A 17,624-nucleotide genomic window follows, 5' to 3' on the forward strand; every position below is an offset into this window, starting at 1 on the left:
GGAAGGATTTTCAGATAAAAAAAAAGAAATTATTGTAATCCATGAAATGAAGACTTCTTCCATAAACTTGATTGTTTCAGCAACACCAGCAGTCAGATGCACACCTTGTAACAGTTGAAAATAAAGTGCAAAAAGCTCATCCATAATGGTAGCTCTGACTGAACCATTCAGAATTTCTCCACTTTCCTTGATGGGCCCTCGGCTGGTCCCCTGCAATTCCTTTTTTAAACTTATTAATAATCTGTCATGATTTGTGGACATTAAGATCTAAAGAGAAGCGTACTCTCCTGGTCAGACCCTGTAATTCAGTGAAAGAATGGAGTCAGAGTAAAAAAGATGAATGCCCAGGAGAAGGCCAGTGGCTGGAAAATGGAGGGGATTGTGGAGTTTAAGAGGAAGCTGAGACTCTTGCAAGAGAATATTCAAACTTATTTAACGTCCTCAGACTGAGAGATGGAGCTCTGACTGGACAAAGCTCAGTTCATATACTTATACAGCAATTCCCAACACACACACTCTGCCTGGAACTATCCCACCCCTACATAAAGAACTTTCTCACACACGAACATTTGGATAATCCAAAAAAAAAAAAAAAAACTTCAAATCATCAAGGACTTACATTTTAGCCAGATAAACACTCAGAACAGGTCTCCTGTTCACGGCTTGAAGGAGGCTGTGTGAACTGATTCTTATCTCATGACCCTCCCTTCACCCTTGTCTAGAGTAGGGAGGCAACTGCTTTCTGTCACCCCCACCCTCAACTCCATAACATAACCTACGTGTTTACAAAACAATAAATGGTGTCTAATATTAAAAAACAGGCAAACCTGTGAGTCCAGTTATGCTTTGGTTCTACTGACTTTAAAATACGCTTAAAGCACTGAAGGGACACAACTGTGATCAGAATTTTTGGAATTGAAAAATTTAAGACACTCTTAATCTAATCCTCTCTGCTTTTTATACATCTATGTTCAGATGCATCTCAACAAATTAAAAAATGAAGATATACATTTATTAGATGGATATAAATAAACCCTATATTTCTATTAAAGCCGTTAAATGGACACAACAGACCTGAAAAAGAATAAATTAAAATGTGGCGCTTTAAACCCTGGGTGGGTGGATGGTGGACAGCAGCCTAACTGTGGCGGAACGAAGCTGCAAACTTGGAGGCATCTAAGGCAGCCGTATCCAGGATTAATGATGGAATGTTTAGTGGAAGGAAAAAAACGCCGGCAGATAAATGCTCCCCAGTAACAAGGAATACTGCAGCCTGGAAAGGGCTGCTTAAGGAGAGAGACTGAGCAGAGGAATCAGAAGCTGGAGTCCCGCTGCGCTTCTGTCTGGAGAATATTTCCTCATGAAGGCAGAGGATGAACTTTAACTGTGATCAGACTTTTCAGCTGAAAGCTCCCTGGTTCTGGATGGGTGGAGAGTGAGGGAATGGTCTGAGGAGCCTCTTTATCTGCTGCTGATGTTTTACCAAACCCAGAACAGTTTTATCTTTTCTAAGCAGCTCCATGATCCTGGTTTGATCATCTTGAAGGCCTTTAACACTTGGATCATGCTCTTAAAATATGTGTTTTCCCTCCTATGTTGAGCAGATCAATGTGATCTGCTGATGAAATTAAGGACTTTTTACCTTAAAATAACTGGATATTATGCTCTTTACCAGAAAGCTTATTATTTTATATATAAACAATCAGTCTTACCTTCTCAAATTCCAGAGCAATATATTTATTCCAAGGAAACTGACTCTAGTTTTTAATGTGTATAAAACGCTTTGGTCTAATTTAGCTTTCTGAGATGATTCATAATAAATAGAAAAATGGGAAAAATCACCCTGAGAGGAGTAAATTTAAAGCAGACTTTATTTTCCACATTAGAATGATCTGAAAGTTAAACACTTTAGATCCAGGTTTCTTGTCCTCCCGTTGGAAAAGATGTCTTTTTAACATTTGCCAAAATATATAAAGTTAATCTACAGAAGTTTTATGTTACAACCTAAAAAAATAATCCAACTGTGGCTCTTTATAAATTTCTACAGCAGGAATCCTTTCTAGAGAACTACACCGTTTTGTTTCAAAGCATCCTGTTAAAGGAAAAGTCCGCTCATATTCAGAATCAAACTTCTGAAAGTGCTTTAAATATGAAATTATTACATCCTGTTCAATAAATGATAAGTGTTTTTAATTGAGTGTAATTGTCATTTGAATGCCCTTTGCTCCAGTAAAGTCAAAGAACACTACTGCCACCTACTGGTTTGTGACGTCACGGTGCGGTATCGGCTGTTGATCAAGTCCCAGTGCTGTATCTGGTGTTTATCACAACGCGCTATTATCCAAGAAGTTTGATGGCAAATCCTCCCTCTTCAAGTTGGCAATCCAACGATGAACCCGTCCGTGGAGGATCAGAAATAGGAAAGGTGAGATAACTCCTTTTTTTTCCCACTTTTACCGTTTGTATTCCAGCATCCAGCTGCCATGCACGTGGGCATTGTCAGTTTCACTATAGCTCTGGTGAATTTCAATGGTGAAGTCCTCTGGGAATCTTCAATAATTGTTGTTGATTGCAGATGTGTCTAGAAGATGTCTGGAAGATGGCAGGAGGGAGGGGTTACTATATTTGGGCAGAAATGGCCGCTCCCAGACTCAGTGATCGCAACAAAAAATGTTTTTATTTTTTACTGATTAATGCTAAATGAACAGATTAGTTTTAGGTATAAATAATGATCCATTGGTTTTTTTCCTCGCTGACTGGACTTTTCCTTTAACAGTTTTTTGGCAGGACTTTGAACCAAAGCTGGTCTTCGGATCCTGAAGGAAAATAAAACTTCTTCCATTTCATTAAGCATACAGCAAAACCTTTATTTATAGAAATATCTGTAGTGTTGCATTTATAGACGTTTACATTTTCCAAAACATAGAAAAGGGAAATGTTGGTCTCTAGACTGAGGTAAGACTGAAGAGAAGCGGTCTTTTGATTGGCTCTCAGTGAATCCACTGACAGATCTGTGCAAAGGACACTAGACGATTTCACTAGTGAATAAAAACCTGTGTCGGTTGGAGGTCGGACTCCAGGCTTCAGATGGAGTCATTAAGTGCAGCTTTCCTCTCTTCAGCTGTTTGAATGGAACACATTCAGGTTGGCCTTCCCTCTCAGCAGGACCCGAACTCCTCGATCCACTTCTCGTACTTCTCCAGGTCGGTAGCAGAGACCGATTTGGAGACCTTCTTCAGCGCAGACTCAAAGTCCTCCATGGTGGTGGGCATGTGCATCTCGTCCCGGGAAAGGTTACGGATCTCCTCCGGGGTGAGGCCCTCAATCCTTCTCCTCATGGCCATCAGAGAGGCATCCCTGGAACATCAAGCAGTAAACAGTTCTTAACATTAGGACTCCCAGAAATCTGATCCTACTACAACTCCCACTGGCATCAATTTGACGGTGACATTTTTCCCAATGGAACAAGTGAGTAGTGATGATGCCATGGCCTGTGCGGATAAAAGGCAACATTGTGCACAGCAGACTTATTTAAAAAAAAGAAGCCAACCAAAAAAGTATAGACGAACGACTTACAGAACTCGCTTCTCCACTACGTCACATCCAGGACACACCCACCCTGCGTCCTGATTGGCCAGACCATAAATTCGGTTGGGGAAATCACTTTCAATGAGCGGTGTCCCAGATGTATGTGAGTGGAGCTAGGCGGAGCGAGACATGCATCTGGCTGTTGTCAGGTTAATTTAAACTACCCTTGAAAAACAGTGCAGAGACCGGACCAAGCTCAGTAACTGAGATAACTTATTGTGTGTAAATGGAAAGCAAACTGAACTGGACCGAGCTAGACCCAACCGGACCGAGCTAACTGCAGACCAGTTCCAGAGGTGGGCTCGGCTCGGTTTTTCCCTGCCTCGGTTCTCTGATAACAAGAGCGCGTGAGCAGAACGCATCATCTCCATCTGGCTGCACATCCTGATTCACACTCCATTCCAGTAGTTGGCGGTAATGCCCCTCTGGAAGTTGCTTGCCAACCAAAACAAAAACAGAAGAAGAAGAACAACTGTAAACAATAATCGAAATCTTCTCCACGCAACATTTTAAATAATGGTTGACGTCTTCCCCTGACCCTCCACAAACACCAAAGTACAGCAATAATAATCAAGCATAACTTTCTGAATGTGACGGGCGCCGCCATTTTGATTTGCTTGATTCCCTCCTTCTCCGTCTTCTTCTTCTTGTGTTTTATGGCGGTTAGCAAACAACTTTTGGTGCATTACCGCCACCAACTGCTTGATTTCCTCCTTCAATACTGGCAGTAATACCGCAGATCGTCACTAGGAGGCGAGGAGTCGAGATAGTGTGAAGTGTAAACGGTCGTCAGAACCGAGCTGGGCCTGGTTAACTGATCCGAGCTCGGACCGGTCTCGGCATGGATCGGTTTTTCAAGGGTAGTGTAGATGGGTAATTGTATGATGGGTCACTGATAGGTCTGCGTTTTCCCGAGGGTGGGTGATCATCCTCGGACTCGCTGTCAGAATCTGAGCTGCTTCCTCCCCAGTCCTCCTCCTCAGTCTCTTCCTCTCCGCCCAAATCGCTATCATCAATACTTTGAAGCATTTCTAAAGCCTGTTTCGCTGTTAGATTTCTTCTGAAAGGCATTTTTCGGTATAAGCTAAAGAGTTCTAGGTAGAATGTTGGTTGCTAGGCAACAGTAACGAACATCAATCAACCACGGGAAGAAATTACAATACAATTAATAGATCCGTCAAAATGATGGCTGTAGGAAATCGAGGTAGAATTAACTATATTTTTTACGTTTTAATTTTATAAAAAAAAAAAAAAAACTACATGAAATGAATGAAATATAGAAACAGAAAGAGTCAGTTAACATGAGCAACATATGATTAATTTGTGGGGGTTATTTTCAGGGGGTGTGTCCTCGGCTGCTCTGACCTGCACACGTTGGTGATGTCAGCTCCAGAGTAGCCCTCCAGCTGCTCTGAGATCTTGTCCAGATCCACGTCACTGGCCAGCTCCAGCTCCTTCAGGTTGATCCGGAGCATCTCCACTCTCCCCTTAACTGCAAATATAAAAACAGTCGCTATGAGCATCTGTTCTACAACCAGAGAGGTCGGCTACCCAGATGGAGAAACGTCTCCTCCCTCAGTTAACACCAGAGACCTGGTGGGTAACATCTGCTATCTTCTGCAGCTCAGGGTCCAAATATTTGCAGCTAAAGTCCAGAGAAAGGGAAGCAATAGATGATTATCTGAAGGTTGCAACCAGCGAGCAAAGACAATGAAGCATAAAGCCTGTAGTGAGGTAATCCTGGTGAGTCGTGACCAAAGATGGCGGATCAATCCTGTTGGATTTCAGCTGGAGAGCAATAAAATGCACAGCTGTTAACTTTCCTGGTAACCGATAACTTCCAGGTCAGGATGAGCCTGATGGCTTGGAATTCATTATTTTAACAAATACCAGTATTAGAAGATCTGGAGAGTTTATTTATATTAAAGTTCAAAAGTACCACAATTATGTTTTTGGTTTGTTTTTTTATTTTCGTTTGTTTTAAAATTATGTTTTAATATTTGGTACATCAAATAATATGTTTTATGGTTTCTCTTGTTTTAAAGGAAAAGTCCGCTCATATTCAGAATTCAAACTTCTGAGAGCACTTTAAATGTGAAATTGTTCCATCCTGTTCAATAAATGATAAGTGATTTTAATTCAGAGTAATCTTCATGTTAATGTGCTTTACTGGAGGCATCCATGTTTGTCAAAGAACACTACTGCCACCTACTGGTTTGTGACGTCACGGTGCGGTATCGGCTGTTGATCAAGTCCCAGTGCTGTATCTGGTGTTTGTCACAACGCGCTATTATCCAAGTCGTCTTGAAAACATTCTTCTTCCAAATGTTGGCTACATATTACGGGTTTTTTCTCTGGCCAGAAGTTCGATGGCAAATCCTCCCTCTTCAAGTTGGCGATCCAACGACCAAACTGTCCGTGGAGGATCAGGAATCAGAAAGGTGAAAAAACTCATTTTTTTTTTCACTTTTCCCCGATGTATTCCAGCATCCAGCTGCCATGCACGTGGGCATTGTCAGTTTCACTATAGCTCTGGTGAATTTCAATGGTGAAGTCCTCTGGAAATCTTCAATAATTGTTGTTGATTGCAGATGTGTCTAGTAGTTCCCATTGATTTAGCTTGTAAAGCGGGGAGAATGGCGCTAGGCTTACCGCACCGTGACGTCACTGCTGGAAGCGCCACTGTTAGTCCATCAGGCTAGTCTGAGCTGTTTCTCCTACACAGAACTAAACAAACCTGCTCGTCTACAGGTCTCTTAAGCTCCGAACTAACTTAATGCTAGAAGTAAAACAATAGTGGTGGCGCTGGGTTTAAGCCATGGCGCTGAGGGCACTGGTTAAACTGGGATCAAACCAACGTCTGAGCGGCTTTACCTGAAGGCAGAGGGATGTAAATCCTCTTCTCCAGCCGTCTCCTCAGGGCCTCGTCGATGTCCCAGGGGAAGTTGGTAGCGGCGAGCACCATCACCATCTTTGATGGGTCGTCGTTCTCCGAGGCTCCGCCCACGCCTGCAGCACAGCAGAGCAGATGCTGATGAACCGAGCAGGGGAGCCTTTGACACGTCAAAGCTAAATGAGAACCGTACCGTCCATCTGGACCAGCAGCTCTGCCTTGACTCTCCTGCTGGCCTCGTGTTCCTCTGAGGTTCCTCTGCGGCTGCACATGGAGTCGATTTCATCAATGAAAATGGTTGTTGGAGCGTAAAAGCGAGCCTGGAACAAAGATCAATTGCACCAATTTGCCATTTTTCTGAAATGATTGGTCTTTAAAAGGCCACTTAGCCAATCAGCTTGGTTTCCATTCTTACCATCTCAAAAAGAAGGCGAACCAGCTTCTCTGACTCTCCTCGGTACTTTGAGGTTAGTGTGGATGAAGACACGTTGAAAAAAGTAGTTCTGCATTCGGTGGCGACTGCTTTGGCCAGAAGAGTCTTCCCCGTGCCTGGAGGCCCAACCATCAGCACCCCCTGTGGAGGACAGGAGCCGTCAGCTGGAAGAAGGCTGGAGAAGCAGCCTGAGCAGATTAACTAAAGCCTCAGTGGAAGGAACAGAATGTAAAACAATGTTCTGCACAGTGAAGAACTTCAGAACACAAAGTTGTTCAATTCACATTTCTTGCAGGACATGTCTGCATATATGGTCAACAGAAGCCCCATTTCCACCACCCTCTGAAAACTGATCTGTGCCAAGCATGGATCAGTTAACCGTACAGAGCTCTGTTCATTGACCATTTACACACTGCTCCAGCACGGTTCCTCGCCTCCTAGTGACGATCTGTGGTACTACTGCTCTCTATACAGGGTTCCTACAGCATAAGGCAAGTTAAATTCAAGACTTTTTAAGACTTTTTAATGCCACTTGAAATAAAAATTTTAAGACCAAATTGACAAGAAACACAAGAAAAACCTTCTTGCGACAACTTAACCCAAAGGTTTATTTTAACATTTCCCACTGCACTAATGTTTCATATTTTTAAAAGCTTCCCATACAGGAAGAAAGCTAAAAACACACAAATGACAGATATATTTCAACAATTATTTAACTGAATTCACAAACTTTGTTTTAGCAGGGAACAAAACAAATCAGTTTTAAAGCCACAACATAACCAGTGCTAAGACGTTTTTGCAGCTATTTTTCTTTGTATGGTTTTCTTAGTATGTTTGATTTGGTGATAAGTGGAGGCGTTGCAGAGACAAGGGTGGAACTAAACTGAGAAATACCGGCTGTTTCTCTGTAACTCCATTTTGACGCTTTGTGTTTCGTGCTTCGCATGTGTGACTCCACTGCCTTAATTCCCATCGTTCTGAGCTTGAATGACTTCTTGCACTAAATCCACTGAGCCTCATGCATGTTCCCTGGTTTTAGCCATGGAGAAAACTCTTGGCTGGAGCCAATTTTGGTTACATTTACACTTGCTCATATTTTCCAGACAAAAGGTTAATGGTGCATCTCCCAAATGTCCCGGCCGCAACAACGCTTTTATTGGTTCCGTCCCGATAGCGGAACCAATAATGGCGAGCCATTTTTTTTTTTTATTGTAAAAAAAAATAAAATGTCAATTTTAAAGTTTTATTTAGATCACAAAAATATATCGTAATAAAAATAATCCTATTTATGATGTTTTAAAAATTAAGACCTACGAAAGACTGATTTAAGACATTTTAATACCAATTAAGGCCTTAGTTTTATTTTGAAGAATTCAATGCCTTTTAAGACTTTTTAAAGACCCGCGGGAACCCTGCTAGAGGTAAACAAGCAAATCAACATGGCGGCGCCTGTAACAGTCGGGACGTTTGCGGAGAGTCAGGCGAAGAAGGCAGCCTTTGGTGAATTTACTTGACAGAGTTGGCTTTTGGGAAGTGGATACGACAAACGATCGTCTAATCAGGGCTTACAGACGCAGGAAACGATGACAGATGTTGAAGTTCATCACACTGCTAAGCAGAATCATCACTGGAAATCATGTTGCGAGGTAGGGAAGCTAGGATTTTTAAGAATGTCTGAAATACCATGATTACGGAGGCTGACTGTAACAAGATGAGGCGGTTTGCTCATCCACTCTTTCTCATCTGAGAACTGAGCCAGAACTGAACCACACCGAGCCCTACTGATGAACTAGTAGCATGTTAGCGCAGTTCAGTTGCGTCTGGTGCGGTCCGGTTCAGTTGTGCGTGCCATTTACACTCAGTTACCTCAGTGTGGAGAACAAATGTAGAAATATGTCTGTTCTTAGCCTCACAGGGTCCAAATGAAGGTCATGAGAGATAAGAATGAGTCACACAGCCTCCTTCATGGCATGAAAGGGAGGACTGGGGTTTTGAGAAGATCTATATGGTCAGTGAAAGATATATTAACCTAACAGCCTTGATGAACTTGAGTTGTTTTTCCTCCAAATGTTCAAGTGTCTTTATGGGGGGGGTATGTGTGTGATTTTGTAAGGTATAAATGTATGTACTGAGGTTGCCTCAGTCAGAGCCCCATCTCTCTGTCTGAGGACGTTAAATAAATTTGAACCTTTTTTTCCTGCAAGAAACGCCTCTGCTTCAGCTTCCTAACTCCACAGCAGTTACCGTGCTCGGCCCGATCTCTGCACGGTTTAAAGGGATAGTGTAAATGGGGTTATAGTTCCTGTCAACACAAGCATCAGTCAGTCGTTTTGACCCTCCTGTCTACAGTCTTCCCAGTGCTGTTATCTTCATAAGAACGTTGGATCACGCTTCAGTTTTTCGTTAGCTTTTCCCGTCATTTTGTGGTCTATGAAAGCGGTACCTTCCATGGTCTCCTGATGCCTTTGAAGAAAGCAGGCATCCACATGGGCAGCACTACCGCTTCTTTCAGGAGTTTCTTGGCGTCTTCTAAATCTGCGATGTCATCCCTGGAAAATCCAAAACATGAAAACATAGAGCAGCTTGCTTTGTTTAACTTGTGTTTCTTTGCATCCTTAAGTCAAATTAAACATGGAGGATGAGACGAGCAGCCATCACTGATCCCCCCCCCCCCCCCCCCGAGCCTATAGAGAATTAACACCTTAATGCCTGACAGTGTACAAAATATAATTAGTGTTTTTGCTGTCGGTCAGATTCTAGGTTAATTTGGGATATTAGTTTTTAAAAATCGCTTTATAATTAGTGGAAACTTGGGTGTGAAGCTAATTAGCGACACCAGGCGTCTAAAGAATAAAACCTTTCATCTCAGCATGTTGAGTATTTTATTAATGTACAGCTCAGACGTATGGATTAAATTAAAACGTGTTCTTAAATGTGGATTACTTTATTAAAGCATTTTAAATTTGGAGAAAATCGACTGGCTACCCAGTCTACAGAGCTGCTAATCCTTCCTTTGAAAGAAGAAAACTGTCTGGAATTTAACTACTCGTTTTAAAATAATAATTTTCATTATTAAAACGAGTTTCATATTTAACATCCTATTGAGGCACTTTCTATGAGCTGTTGCCCCCACTTCCTCACCGCCTCGACCGCATCTAGACCCACAGCTAGTTCCTGATTGTCCAGATTATAGCGCAGACCACGCTTCAATATTGGGCATAAATCAAAAATATCTACGACAAACACACTGTGACACCCAGCTGCAGGAGGATAACCAGCCCTTTAGTCCTTGATGTGGGCGACCCGGGTTCAAATCGGACCTGTAGACCTTTGCCCCATGTCTCTCCCCCTCTCATACCCCCTTTTCCTATCCAAAAAAACAAGCCACTAGTGCTGTACAACAAAAAGAAACTCATACATTAGCTGTAGGGCGAAAAAACTAAAAATGACCAATAAGTCTGGATTTGTTTGTTTAAACCGACTCTACACTAGTGATTCTACCAGACAAATTCTGTGCTGTTTAATTTACATTCCAAACTACTAAATGGTATAAAAGCACATTTTAGGCTCCATTAACCAACATTTAGCATGCTGTGTGTATTTAGCCTGGAACTGGTATGAAGCTAATTAGCTTCACATTAAGACTGAAACCCTGATAATAAGTTTAGTTGATCGAGTTAAAACAGACGACAGACTTTGCAAAAGATCTACTCACCATTTCACATTTGGGTTCTGGGATATGATGTCCCTCTCTAGCGCCTCCACCAGGTCTTTGTCATATCCTGTCCCGTCAAACTTTTTCACTTCCTTCTCCTGCACATAAAAACAACATCAAGTCTTCAGATCGCTGACTGTAACCCTCATCCTCTGAGGGAAAACTGGAAGAACAGGCCAGCTGTGAGCAAACAAGCAGCGTCAAGCCGCTGTTTGATCAGCAGAGTTATTGCTGAAAACACAAAGTTCTCCAGAACTACTCCATGCTGGTCACCTTGTCATCTTTTGCTTTGCCAGCAGCCTCCTTCACCTCCTTGGACTCCTTCTTCTCTTTGCCTCTGGAGGCCCTGCTTTTGTCTCCGTTGCTGCCTCGCGGTGACTGCTTCTGATGGGGTCTCACCGCCGCGCTCAGCCGGTTGTTGGGAGGTTTGCTCTCCTTATGGAAGTTAGAACGTCTGACGGGACCGGGAGAGTGTCTGCGACAGCAGGAGAGGACATTAAAGCTGGAGGCAGGGTCAGAGGGGAAGCTACTGGCAAAATGGGTTCAGTTACTGAGGGGCAGAAAATGAAACCTCAGACTTCTTCCAAAAGGCCATCATTCAAGGCGATTCTGGGAAGCTCTATGGAACTGAGGCTGAGCGCAAAGTGAATGTTTATTTTCACAGGATGAGGTTAAAGCTCTTTAAGAGCGTCTGAGGATGATGATGATGATGAGGGAAAAGTGGCAGGAAAATGGGGCTTGTAATAAAATGATGAGGATCGACATCTCGATTACATGGAGCAGCTACACTATGCTAACAAACAGAAATCAGACCAACCCTGGCCTTCTGTTCACTGCCAAAGACGCCATCTAGTGGCAATACTAAGAAAATTTGTAAACAACCGGGTCAAGATGGGTCGGGTCAGTTTAAAACTCATTAATTTTCCATTAGTAGTGGTTCAACGGTAACGCTACTAAAATAAATGCTAACAGCTAACAAAGAGTTGGTACCATTGGAAAAGGGTCGTTAGAGATCAACTGATACAGTTAAAAAATGAATCAGATTTCATGTTTCCCTGCTCCAGCACAGCTGATTTTAATTGAAAGCTGATTAACAGGCTTTTGCTCAACTGCAATCATCAGAATCAGCTGTGCTAAAGCAGGAAAACCTCTAAAACCTGCAGGACAGCGGCCATCAAGGAGCGACTTTTGGGATGCCTGTTTTAAGCCCGAAGCGACTGTTCCAACCGCTGCAGTTCCGAATTCTCCTGAGTGGTGCCCGACTTTACACTAGGGAAGTGAATGTGATCTGTCAATTATCAAGGGGGCGGGATTGTTTGGTTGTGGTCTGTGTCTCGGAAGTATCTTGCTAACCAGTTAGCAACTTAGTGCTAGTAGGTTCCCAATGGGAAATTCCATTGGGACCAAGTAGCACTAAATTGGTGACTTAGAAACGACACCGTCAAGGAACGCTAAAAAATGAGCAACTAGTGCCGTAAAAAACAAAAAAATAAATGTCCAAATTGACTTCAACCTGAAAAACAAACACTGCTGGCTCCCATCTGTCCAGCTGTGAAGCTGCTTCATGCATGAAGCTAAACTGGTGGCTAAAAAGTGCTGCTCTCAGTAGTGAAGGAAAACTTCAGATAAAGACATTAAAAACATTTTCACTTAAAAGTTTATTTAAACAGCTAACCACTATTATCAATTCTGATCATTTAAAGAGTCGGCATCTGTTAAAAAGATAAACATAACTGAAAGATTGGCAGAGAGAGCATAAAATCCTCAGCAGCAAAGCAAACAAGCTCCCAGCAGGAACTGAGGCTCCTGATCTCAGTCATATGACTGCAGCTGGATTATGGGGAGTTCAGCCTGCTGCCCGGGCTCTGAATGAGGAGCCCAAACACCCAGCAGCGTGTTACTGAGAAAACTAAATACCTTGGTTCTACATGCGCCGGCCTCATTTCAAAGTCGTCGTGGTTGGAGGCTTTAACAGGCGCCGTGTCCAGCTGGAAGCTCCTCAGGGTGGACATGATGTCCTGAACCTGTCGGTTCTCCTCACTGACTTCCTGCCACAGCTGAGAAACAGGCGGATCAGATAAAGTCAGCATCCTGGTGCAGACGTACCCATCAGACTTTTCTGCATAGATTTACTGTTTTTTTGCAGAGCTTTGGCAAACAAACTAGTACAAATCAGCTTTGCAGTTTCTCCTAATTTCATTATAAAGTCTCCAAACTTCAATTTTATTAATAAATTAAACATTCTGTTAGATGATGCACAGGTCGAACTGAACAGATTGGAGTTCTTAGTTTTAATACATTGAATTAACCTACGGCATCTTTTCAGAAGCCAGGTGTGGGGGTTTACCTGCTGCCATCTCTGCTGAACGCCGCCGTCCTGCACGCCGTACATGTGCTTCCTGATCTGTTCCAGAAGGCCGTTATAGAGAACACTGGCTGAGCTGTAGTTTCCCAGCAAGGCGTACTCCCGCGCCAGCTTCATGTTCTCGCTGATATCTCGCAGACTCATGCTGCAGGATAAGCAAAGGTAAAGCATTACTCTATTATCTGGTGGCACTGGCTACGTCTATAAACACCAAGCAGGGTTATTTCTCACTTTTACAGCCATATAGCTTTAAAAAAAAATAAAGTATGAAGTGAATTTTGTTCCATTATTTTTGCAAGCAAAGAATACTCTTTGTAAATTGAAAAAAAAAAAAATTTATCCAGAAATAAAAGCTTGAATAGTGTTTTAACAATAAAAAAATATATGTATGAGAGTAACTTTGCCGTTTTCTCTGATTTAGTTAAAAAAAAAAAAAATGTATATTCTACTTTTTTCAAAAACTTTTTTCGCATATTTTATATATTTAATTTTCATTTTTTTTTTAATTGTGTTTCACAGATCATTCTCATCCCTTAAAGTCCAATGCGAATGTTCACTTTTCACCAATCGATATGTTTCCACATTCAGCAGACCAATAGAAATATGTCTTCCTTCTCTTTTACTTCCCCCAGAAGTAAGGAGAATGTGATCTGTTAATTTATAACCTGTATAATTTTTAAATATAATAATAAAAACAATCATAAGAATCAAAAAGAAGACAAGACGAGGCACAAGACAAATGAAAAGCATTTCATCTTTCTCTTAAACGATATGACAGCTCTACAGATGGCAGTAACTTGGTCTTGGTAGTGAAACAACAAAGTCACATGATCTCAGTGATGGAGGGTCAGCGCCAATCATGATGGAGCTCTGGTGTGTAAAGGAAAGAGATCCAATGAAATTATATGAATCAGAGATGACATGACTCTATATCAATAGATATAAATCTAGATCGGGTGTGCAGGTGATGCAGCAGTTAGTGTGTACGACCCATGTACGGAGGCCTTAGTCCTCAACACGGGCGACTCGGGTTCAAATCCGGCCTGTAGTCCTTTCCTGCATATCTCTCCGTCTCTCTTACCCCCTTTCCTGTCAGCCTACTGTCTATAGAAGACGGGCCACTAGTGCCGTAAAAACTCAACAACAAAAAAAATCTTCATCTATATTTTCATCTACAGACATGGAAAATATACACATATTAACCACCCTTGTTTTCTTTAATTGCTTGTTTTAAAGATGTATTTATTACCTGAAGAACACAATGAAAAAGATAAAAGGTCTAGTAATACATTTCCTTATATCAATAGATATTTCAAAAACATTTTTAAAAAGCACGCCTTAAACATAACATTTCATTAGAAGAGAACAATTTCAAAATCTGAACATTTTGATCGTGATGCTGCGATCCATATTTTTCACTACTATTTGGATACTTTAATTTGTTACAGTTTGCTTTAAGGTTCTCATGATTTAGATTTAGATTTATTTAAGATGCAGTTATAAACACCTCTCTACATTGATATATGATATGAATGTAGACAGGTAGTTGCCAAAAGCTGACCTGGGACCAATTTAAGGTCAGAAAAGGAAACATAAAATGATTGTGTTTAGAGGACTGATTACATCCAAGAAAAAAACAACCAGCTGTACAGTTTCAGATTGATTTTATTTATTATATGAATGGGGTATCCGGTTTAAGAGATTTTTAATCCAATTAAATAAGCACAGAAATAGACTGAATAGATCAGCATCCACTGTATGGATCTGCCCTATTTTCATCAATACCTGAAGCAGAATTTTAACCATCAGGAGCGATACTGCTAAGAATATTGGATCAGTACATCTTATTTTTTTTTTTTTACAAACCTCTTCTATACAGAAGAAGGCGAGCTCTGTGATTGGATGCCCTCTGGACTCAGAGCAGGAGGTGGAAAACAAAAGGATCCTAACTAAATTAACATCTCCGTTAATGATAATGTCTCCCACCTCATGCATGAAGCTGGTGCTGAACTGGAGAGCTCCTTCAGTGACAGACTGCTGCACCCTAAATGCACCAGGGAGCGTTATCACAGATCCTTCCTCCCAGCAGCTGGAAGACTTTATAACCACCACTGTTCCCAACAACCTCATTAAGTTCTTACATTCATGCTGCTTTTTGCACAGCTTCTGTCTTAGTTAAATAACTTCCTGTTGTCATTTTGCACATCTCTGATGTTGCTGCTATTTTCAAATATCCATTACTGTAAAAATGTCCATAGCTCTTTATTGATTAGTTACTCTCCAGATGCAGACAATTTATATTGTAAAAACACTGTACAGTACTTATTTGTTTGTTTAACTCTGTTACTTGTTCACATTCACTGTCTGCTTGAGCTTATTTCGCTAAATGGCAGAAAAACTGATTTTTCTCTTCTAGGACATTGTGCACATTAAAAAAACTCACAAAAGATTTTATTATACAGACCAACCATTAACAATTTCAAATTAATTTAAATGGGGGGAAAAAACGAAAAACTATTGCAAAAAATTAGATTACTAACTGTAGTTCTGCAGTCCACCAGCAGGTGGTGACAGTGAGGCTTCATCTCAGCATCACTACAGAACAGCTAATCTAAAATTAGTTTCTTTATCAGCGGAAACAGTTTGCCACATTAATAAAACATAAGAACCCTGTATTTCAGGGGGGTTAAACTTATTAAAGATCAAATAAAAAATGTGTCGACATGCTGCATCATTAGTTTTATGCCACTTGTTGATAAAACGGTGCTAAAATAAAATGCCTCCATATGTCAGAGCCACCAGTGGAGGAGGTTCTGTTAGTTCTGGTTCAGGCAGCAGGAAGCAGTTTGTTTCTAAATAGGGCTAAAGCGAACAGAAACACAGTGGAAAGTCTCCATGAAGACCAGCCAGAGTGTTAGAAGAAGCGCTAGCCTGGCTGGCTGGAGCTAAACTGTTCATGTTCACCAATTGCTGCCAGCGGAATAAAAGTCCTCACTGAAACCGACTAGAAGAACAAGAAGTCTTCTACAAACCTGTTCCGACAGAAGTTTCAGCTCCGCTAACTTCATGGACACGCAGTTTGTTGATATTATCCACGACAAGTTCAACAAAACATTTCAAACTGACGCTGTTCGACAGCTTTATAGCTCACCTTATCCCGGAAGTCGGTCACTGTGAACGCTGAAGTTTAGACTTCCCCTGTGGATTTTCAAAATAAAACTTTCCCGTTGTAAAATAAGGTAAAAATATAATAAAACTCTACTGAGGTTCCGCTGGATAAAGCTGTTGCTTGAAACACTGGGAAAAAAGTTAGGCTCTGTTGGAATTTAGGGCATATTTGTGTTTTATGGGGTAAAGAGAAAATGATGTGACTCTGCAAGTCTTTAGTGAAATCATAGATAAACAACTATTTTAATTAAAACCTATTAAATAATCAATTTATGTAGATATTATAACTTGTTAATATCAATTTTATGCAGAATGATTACTTATAAAAGTAGGTAAGTAATGACAATGGAAAAGATATTCGCCCAAAACTCAAACCTGAAAACATTTTATCCACTATACCTTTTATCTAGAAATCCCGGATGTTGAATATATTTTTCTATTTGTTAGCAAACGCTGTTGGAAAATACAGTTTGTCTTTATTTAGAAAATATGGAGGTTTTGCTCGTTAATTTTCCTGTTGGAACAGTGCAGATTGACTCTGAGGTTCTGGCGCCTATCTGCCTTCGGCCACCCCTCAGTGTACATTGGTGACTGCCTGGCCACCCTTATTAACATTTTCTGGATATGCCTCTGATAAGGAGACCGGAAGAGTTTTGGCTATGAATTCAAACAGGTCTAGCCTTCCATGGCTTTCACCGCTGCACATCGCTTAGCAACAGTGATAGTTGACACACAAAACAGGAAAAGAATGAATACCAAACTTTTCAAAAGTGTTTATCTTTATTTTTTTTATTGTAAAGTGAACAAAGACTTCAGTCATGTGAATCCAGAGTGGAAGAAAGGTTCCAACCACCGGGAGCAGGAACAAATCAAATCAAATGTAATGATAGAAACCTTAGTCAGTTAAATAACCTGCTGCTGTCATTCTGCACATCTCTGATGTTGCTGCTATTTTCAAATATCCATTACTGTAAAAATGTCCATAGCTGCATATTGGTTATTAATTCTCCAGTTTTATATTGTTAAAACACTTTACAGTATTTTATTGTTTATATTTGAACTCTTCCCTATTTTGTTATTCTTATATGTTTTCTAAGGTCCACATTTGTGTGACCATTTTTAATAATCTTTCTGCTGCTGTAAATCTGCCCATTGTGGGACAATAAAGGGATTTTCTATTCTGTTATATTCTATAAAAGGGGTAGAAAGATAGAAGTAAATCCAAACAATGTATGTATAAAAAATATATATCTGTAAAATCTCTAATATTCAACAACAAAAAATACTTAGTTAAGCAAATAGTGAAAAAACAGCAATAAAAAAATAAACATCTTATCAGATTTATAGTCCCCACACTGCAGATATATTAGAATCTGTCCTTAAATTACAGCCAAACCCATTTACACAGTAACAGATTAAAACCTTTAAATAAACCAAACATTACCGCCACATATCTGACTCA

The 17,624-nt window shown here is 40.8% G+C and overlaps 1 protein-coding gene across 1 annotated transcript; it reads right to left on the minus strand.

Moving 5' to 3' along the window:
- Positions 1–2,752: 2,752 nt before the first annotated feature.
- katna1 (katanin p60 (ATPase containing) subunit A 1) lies at positions 2,753–16,167 on the minus strand. The gene is made up of 11 exons (XM_038278097.1): positions 16,027–16,167; positions 12,977–13,139; positions 12,547–12,686; positions 10,903–11,104; positions 10,630–10,727; positions 9,358–9,463; positions 6,897–7,055; positions 6,675–6,801; positions 6,463–6,597; positions 4,954–5,080; positions 2,753–3,357 (listed from the first exon to the last, which is right to left on the minus strand). Exons 2-11 carry the CDS (start codon positions 13,136–13,138, stop codon positions 3,159–3,161), a joined length of 1,455 nt encoding a protein of 484 aa, XP_038134025.1. The 5' UTR covers position 13,139; positions 16,027–16,167; the 3' UTR covers positions 2,753–3,158.
- Between the last annotated feature and the right edge of the window lie 1,457 nt (positions 16,168–17,624).

The sequence above is a fragment of the Cyprinodon tularosa genome, unplaced genomic scaffold (genome assembly GCF_016077235.1).
Source record: "Cyprinodon tularosa strain WSP-4 unplaced genomic scaffold, ASM1607723v1 ctg1378, whole genome shotgun sequence".
NCBI lineage: Eukaryota > Metazoa > Chordata > Actinopteri > Cyprinodontiformes > Cyprinodontidae > Cyprinodon > Cyprinodon tularosa.

What these genes read in the sequence shown, in the direction of transcription:
- katna1 (XM_038278097.1), bottom strand. Translation starts at nt 13,138, where the DNA reads ATGAGTCTGCGAGATATCAGCGAGAACATGAAGCTGGCGCGGGAGTAC. An exon ending in CAGAACCCAAATGTGAAATG is followed by an intron (nt 9,464 to 10,629) that starts GTGAGTAGATCT and finishes TGGATTTTCCAG; the next exon opens with GGATGACATCGCAGATTTAG. An exon ending in GCTGCTGGTCCAGATGGACG is followed by an intron (nt 6,598 to 6,674) that starts GTACGGTTCTCA and finishes GCTGTGCTGCAG; the next exon opens with GCGTGGGCGGAGCCTCGGAG.